The sequence below is a fragment of the Perca fluviatilis genome, chromosome 3 (genome assembly GCF_010015445.1).
Source record: "Perca fluviatilis chromosome 3, GENO_Pfluv_1.0, whole genome shotgun sequence".
Classification (NCBI taxonomy): Eukaryota; Metazoa; Chordata; class Actinopteri; order Perciformes; family Percidae; genus Perca; species Perca fluviatilis.
This window is the reverse complement of record NC_053114.1, coordinates 31,658,079-31,665,578: the sequence shown is the minus strand read 5'-3', so window position 1 is coordinate 31,665,578 and position 7,500 is coordinate 31,658,079. Positions and strand designations below refer to the sequence as shown.

At 40.3% G+C, this 7,500-nt stretch overlaps 1 protein-coding gene across 11 annotated transcripts in view; it reads left to right on the top strand.

Moving 5' to 3' along the window:
* Positions 1–7,500, top strand: part of esrrga (estrogen-related receptor gamma a) — a 175,491-nt gene that overhangs the window by 117,968 nt on the left and 50,023 nt on the right. For all 11 annotated transcript variants that reach the window (XM_039795375.1, XM_039795386.1, XM_039795383.1 and 8 more), the window contains one exon: positions 5,791–6,215. In XM_039795375.1, the coding sequence (XP_039651309.1) occupies positions 5,791–6,215 (425 nt within the window). The remainder of the gene's footprint in view (positions 1–5,790; positions 6,216–7,500) is intronic.

Here is a 7,500-nt window from a genome sequence, read left to right as displayed (position 1 = left end):
GTAAACCTTATAAACCCCAGGATGCATCATAACAGCTTTAGCCCCAATAGTGTGCCTCTGTAAGTTAAGTCTTACCCAATTAATTTCACACCTGTGTATGTGTTTGTAGATAGTTGTGCACAGCAAAGGTGTGTGTAGGTCTGTGTATGTTTCATTAAAATTCATACCTAGAAGGAGTCGTGGTGTCTAAACACACTCACACACTCACATTTCCTCTCCTCTGCTGGTCTTTACAGCCCGACAGCCCATTGGGCAGAATGTGTTTTAGCCATTATCACATTGATTGTATGTAATCAGGGGTTTATTCTGCAGCCAATGAAGTGAATTACAGGTTTCCTGCCCCACTAACACTGTAACAATTGATCTGCTCCCTGGTGTGTGTGTGTGTGGGTGTGGGTGTGGGGTGCAAGGTGGTGTGTGTGACAGGGTGTGGATGCACAAGAAAGAGAGAGAAGCAATGCTAGTGTGTTTGTATGTGAGAAGTAGAAACAACTAGAGAGAGAGGGAGTGACTGAGACCCAAAGAGAGCAGGAAAGAGAGGGCGAGAGAGAGCTCAGTGGGAGGCAGAGTGGTTTAGATTGACTGTCGCTGCGTGATTTTTTATTTTGTTCATCTTTCTCCCTGAAAACAACTATAATCATCGTCACACTGTGAGTCTATGGAGCTAAACTCAAATTCACAGCAACATAGATTATTTTCTCTCTCTATTTCTCCGCGCACACCTTACACAATGCGCATGTAAAAACACAGATTCAATTACTTCTTACCCAGAAAATGGCACACAGAATGACACACATGCATTTTTACGTGTTTGTTTCTGTTTTTCTCAGTCCAATAATTCAGTCCCCAGAAAATAGAAAACGTGTTCTCGCTGTAATTCTTTAACAACAGCTGTAAGCTTCTCATTTTTAACCTATGTGTGCTGCTAACAAGTCAAGTTTATGTGTGTGTGTGTGTGTGTGTGTTTGTGTGTTTTGTGCGTATATCGAAGTAACAAGCTGACAAGCAGTTCAACAACCCTCCACAGATAGGAGCGCGTTGAAAAGGGAGTACAATAGAGAGAGAAATAGAGCAAAGAAAGAAACATAAACAGAGGAGTGTGAGGGCTGAAAAAGCAATTCACTCAATTGATGAAATCGTTCTATTTATTTGACTATGGAAATGTTAATGCATTTTTTGCTCCTATTCCCCTTCTTACCCCATTCTTTAATTCAATGTATTTTCTGTCTTCCATCCTTCCTTCACTTCCCCTCCGTCCCAAAGCACTGCCGGTATGATCTAGATAGAATTGTGTAAGGTTTTCACTCTCTCTTTTTTTTCTTTTTGCTTATTGGACTGTGTGTTCTTATCAGCATCGAGAGCACAATGCTTGGTGTGATAGAAAGGTATTAGCCAACCCGTGGTAGCTACATTGTCAGCACTTCTCCCTTCTCTGTCTCTATTGCTACCATTTCTCTTTCCTCTCCTCCTGTTTTTCCTCTCTCTTATTCCTTTCCACTTATTTTTATCGCTTTTTACATGTGATTTTAAAAATATTGTTAGGGCAGTGAGACGCTTCATACCTCTACACTCAAGCTTATCAGGGTGTAGTCAAATGCATATATATTTTAACAGAGCCTTTTTCATTGTCAGAGTAAGATTTAGGCAACATATTTGTCTGCCAATGTCTCCTTTCATTATCTTCACATACAAATTCTATATTTGAACTATTTTGGTTGTTGGACCATATTTACATGTAATGCTAACATGTTTACTCACCAATTGCTGAGATCTATGACAGAAGAGTCCATCGGGACAAGGGAGATGAGTGGTTCTGAACAAATTGAGTGATATCAAAGCCTGAATGGTTAGTGAAATGTGAATGTTAAAATGACTCCCAGACTGTCCGTTGTAAACCTCTATTCAACTCGCAGCTACTTACACTGCTTCTCTTCTATTCTTTAACCTGGGGTGGGACAAAAACAGTTTGGAGTTGTTTGAGGATCAGTTTGTGTTTATGGCTGCCATCTAGCGAGGCAGTCGTACAAAGATTGTATATAATAAAAGGGTGCAAGTGCACACAGAAACTAAAGGAGCACACAGCAAACCGCACAGAGGCTCAGAGTGAGGCAGAGAGTAGTTGCTCTAATACGATGATTGTATGTTTGTCCCTGCCAGTTGTCAGGGCGCTGCATCAGCCCAACGCTCTAATGACAGCTTGTCATACTAAAGTGGCCCACCTTCTTTCAAAACACACAGAAAAAAAATTCTTCTATATTTTTTTTAGACATCATTCTATTCTTTGTGTAGCTCTCTTTCTTTCTCTCTCTCTCTCTCTCTCTCTCTCTCTCTCTCCACACGTTCACATATTTATCTCTCTTTCATGAGTCACTGTGCCTTTAAAAAAGTGAGAAATGACAAAAAAAGAAATGGGAGAAAATGACAGGGATCGAGCTGGAAATGGAGACAACGGAAGGTAGTAATCTTTCTGGTGTGTGTGTGTGTGTGTGTGTGTGTGTGTGTGTGTGTGTGTGTGTGTGTGTGTGTGTGTGTGTGTGTGTGTGTGTGTGTGTGTGTGTGTGTGTGTGTGTGTGTGTGTGTGTGTGTGTGTGTGTGTGTGTGTGTGTATTTGATGTCTGTAGGAACTAACAGCCACTTTTGTCCGCTCACTCTGGCTGTCTCAGTCTGGTCTCATTCTGCATCTAGTTGGTGTCACAAACACTGTATGTGTGGTCAATTCTATCATCACTAATCCTGACATCTAAACCTTGCTGAATTAACTCATTCTTCATTGTAATAGACTCTAAGTGATCTACTATTAAGTTATTTATTTCAAAGACCTATAAAAACAAACAAAAAAACTTACATTTTACATGAAAGTGTCCATCGGTTCTATCCGTCAACTTTGGTAAGTGAATAAGTGTCTTACAATATGGTGTTCTTCCACTGAACTGCATCAACATGAACAGAATAGCTGGAAGAAAATGAAATTCAAAACCCTTCTTCAGTATAACAATTTAAATATAAATACAAAAGAAAAAGAAACACACTCAAGCCTTTTCCTCTTTATATAAACCTCTTTAAACACTGAAAACATAAAGAATTGATACAAAAGGAGTCCCAACCCCTTCCCTCTCTCTCCACCCTCATCTGAAGAGCAGACAGGCACAATAAGACTGCTCTTTCAGCACTGAGCCATCGTTACATAGCGCCGTAATTATACTGATAACATACATACATAAATGCATTCAACCTCTCGCTCAGCACAGCGCACTGGCTGTGATTTCTTAATCTTCTTTCCTCTACTCCTCTCCTCTGCACGCATGTCTTCTTTTTTATTCTTTTTATTCCTCCCCCTTCTACTGCCATTATTTTTCATTTATAAGCAGAGAGAGTGAGAGAGCACATAGTAAAGATGTGTGTAAGAAAAAGAGATGATAGAGGAAGAGAGAGAGAGAGAGAGAGAGAGAGAGAGAGAGAGAGAGAGACGGAGCTAAGAGGAGGAATGGAAAGGGAGAAGGAAAGACAGATAAATGAGAATTTGAGAGAGAGAAAAAGGGAAGAAAAAGCACCTGAGATCTTTTGGCACTTAAACTCTTTCACTTAATGGTACTCAGAGGGATTGACGGTCGAAGGGAGGGGGCGCAAAAGAGCATAAAGAGTGAAAAAGGAGAGATTAAATCATCACCATCACATCATCTGCTTAAATGTCTCTACTCTCTTTTTCTGTCACCACTGTATTTTCTCTCCCTCTGCTAGAACACAGGCTGTGCGATCTCTCGTCACCCCATCACTCTTTCCCACATTTACATTCATTTCTTCATTTCTTGCTTATTCTAGCACCTTTATGTGTTTCTGTCGCACCTTCTGTATCCCTCTACTCCCTCCATTCCTTTTTACCTCCTTTCCTCTTTCTTGATTTGTGTCCAAACCTTTCTCACCGTCCCCCCTCATTCCAAACGGAAGGTATACCTTGGCATCAGATAAAAGGATTTATAGACATTGGTGAATACCACAAAGCCACGATTAATGCAGTCACTGAATTAGAAGAACTTGCAGCGAGGGGATGGGAGAAGTGGTGGTGGGAATAAAATATATAATGAAAATGGGGGAAAAGGCCAACGTATTGTACATTATAAATGTCATGTCACTTTATGAAAGGAAGAATTGACTGAAGGAAGCAATGAATTTCTGGGAAAGGTTTTGCTTCACAGTACCTGTCTAGGTTTGGCTAAAGGAAGAGGACAGCTTTGTTTTGCTGCTCATCAAACCCATTAAAGCACGTTAAAAAAACCATTAGGCTATCATCATTCAATGCAGCCAACTCTTCTTTCTCACTTTCTCCATTCTGTCTGTCTTTCTGTCTGCCTGCTTTGGCTATCTGTCTGCCTACCTGTTTTACTGTCCATATCCATTCCCCATTCCCCCACCCTTCCCTCTCCCGACCGGCTCTCTATTCTCCGTCAAGGCGCTGTCTGTGTTTTATGGGTCCCTGTAGAACAGGGATCTTTTACAGGCCGACTGGACTTTAGAAGCCCCTCGTTTAGCAGCATCCTGCCTTAATTAAAAACCCCTTTTGTGCTTTCTGCCTTTAACAATGAAAAGGGAGAAGGGAGGGAGGGCAGGGTTAGAGGGAAAGAGAGTGGTAATGCAAAGAGGAAGAGAAAGAGAGAGTGGGCAGGGATAGAGTAAGAGAGCGAGAGATGGCATTGAATAGGAAGTGATAGGGAGACAGGCAGATAGATAGTAAGTTAGACAAAGGGAGGGATGGAGAGATACGGACTGAGAGAAGATAGCTGTTAATTACAACTGCCATTAACAAGACACCAGTCAGCCTCCTTAGGGAGAGGAAGAAGCAAAGAAAGGGAATAAGAAAGGGAAGCAGAGTAGAGGAAGGAAGAGGGAAAAAAAACAAAAAAAAAAAAAAAAAAAAAAAAAAAAAAAAAAAAACAATTGTACGATTTTTTTGTTTTTTTTTTTTTTTTTTTTTTTTAAAAAAATTTTTTATTGAATAGTGTGGCCGCTGTGTAAGTGTGTGTGTGTGTTTTTGTTTTTTTTTTTTTTTTTTTTTTTTTTTTTTTTTTTTTTTTTTTTTTTGTGTTTGTGTTTTTGTTTTTTTTTTTTTTTTTTTGTGTGTGTTTTTTTTTTTTTGTGTTTTTTTTTTGTTTTTTTTTTTTTTTTTTTTTTTTTTTTTTTTTTTTTTTTTTTTTTTTTTTTTTTTTTTTTTTGTGTGTGTTTTTGGGAGAGGATTTTTTTTTTTGGGGGGGGGTTTTTGGGGTGTTGAAGCCACAAAAAGGCTGCTTCTGTTGCCTTCATGTAGAACAAGCTGCTATTGACCGGAAAGTGACGGATGTGTCGGCCCCGAGCATGTGTATGTGTTTATGTGACTGTGTGGTACTGTAGAGGCTTCTCAGCAACTCTATTTTACACACAGTTCCCCTAATGAACCACAATCTATTTATTTTTTGTATTAAATTCTCTTACTCCCTGCTATTACCTTGTCCCTTCTTGCTCCCTCTGCACAGCTCTCGTTATCATTTCTCTTAAGGAAAAGAAATAACAACTGTGATGGATGGATGGACATTGAGGAAATACAACAACATTAGAACAAATTATTGCAATAATTGGACTTTTAAACATTGCCCTCACTGTATCTGTTTTTCTTCTTCTCTGGCTTTCCTCGAACCCTTCCCTCTCTTGGTTTTCCCTCTTTTCTTAACAAGTATCTATCATTTTTCTGACATTTTTATACATGACATTTTCTTGTAATACTTTCTTCTTCTTCTTTTTGTTCCTGACTCACTTCCTTAGGCTTCTCTGCAGAATGTCCAGTAAGGAGCGCCACCTTGAGTCCAACTGTCCGTCCTCCTATATAAAGACTGAGCCGTCTAGTCCAGCCTCCCTGACTGACAGCCTAAACCATCACTCCCCTGGTGGCTCCAGTGACGCCTCAGGCTCCTATTCGTCCACGATGAACGGCCACCCCAACGGCTTAGAGTCCCCTAGCCTTTACGGCTCCAACGCAGGGCCCCTGGGTCCTGCTGGAGGCCCCGGATCAAAGCGTTACGAGGACTGTTCGTCAACTATTGGGGAAGATTCACAGATTAAGTGCGAGTACATGTTGAATTCGATGCCCAAGAGGCTGTGTCTGGTGTGTGGGGACATTGCGTCAGGGTACCACTATGGAGTGGCATCCTGTGAGGCCTGCAAGGCCTTCTTCAAACGCACCATCCAAGGTTGGCTTCTATTTTGACTTTCTGTATATAATCTATCTCTCTATGTTTGTCCGTCAACATTTCTGCCTCTGTGTCTGTTTAGATTAATATGTGTTAAAAACTGTAGCCATAACCATAAGCTATGATCTATTCAGTGTTGATGACAGAAGGTTGTTTGTAGTTTATTTTGATTTATTCCATATATTATTCATTTGAAGATACATGAAAGGTTATAAAGACATCACAACAACAAAAAGCATTGCCGGGTTGGCTGCACAGGACTCAAGGTCAAAAGTTAAAGGTGAAGAGTGTTTTTTATATTGAACTGATTGGCTCCTTAAAGGGGAGCCTTTCAGAGGAATATTGTACACATAGCACCTAAAACATAAACTCTTTTTTTCCTTCAAATGAAATGCACAGACACACACACAAAATACAATCTGTCACACACTCACATACACCTGAGCCATTATGGTAGATCCAGGACATATGATAAAAGCCCCAGGCCAGATGTGAACCCAGATTTTTATGTGGTACATGTTTCTGCAAAGTAAGCCACTAGGACACCCACCACAGTCTATTTTTCTCTCCCCTTTAACATTTCTCTTTCTGTCATGCATGCGCACACACACACACACACACACACACACACACACACACACACACATTCAAATATAAACTTCCTATTAGGTTATGCACACATGTCAACTCCCAGACACGCCCCCCTTTCACCCTCAACCTTGACCTCTTCTTCATCGACAGCAAAGAGTAATTTCCAGGTAGTGTTTGCATTCCCAGATCTAGCTGCTTATGCTTTAAAGGAAGCGTATTAGCTATAAGCCTGTTGTCTGGGAGATAATGTGGTATCACAGGAAGGTCAGAGGTTATGTCTCGTGGTCAGGAGTTCAGGTTAGGGGTTAGAGAAAAGAAGGGGTAGATCAGTAATCCACATGATGAGAAGAGTACCAGGAATTAGGCTCAGTAATCCTTTGTTCATCTCGTGTTAGGGCTAGAAGTAGTCCAGGATGTGCACAGGTATTTAGGATATTCTCTCCAGTTTATTGGAGATCCAGTTCATACTTAGCTTAATCAAGGGTGTATCCTTCATTTACCTTTGTAAGCACAGGACAGTTCAGTCTTACACACAACCAATTAGCCATAAAGCAAGCCAATAAATTCGCCATTTAGTCCATCGTGTTCAAAGGATAGAAAAACCATCCTAGTTTCACATGACCTATACAATATGTTGGTAATCATTCAATATATGGTGCATGGAATTTCACAAATATAGCACTTACAAACAATA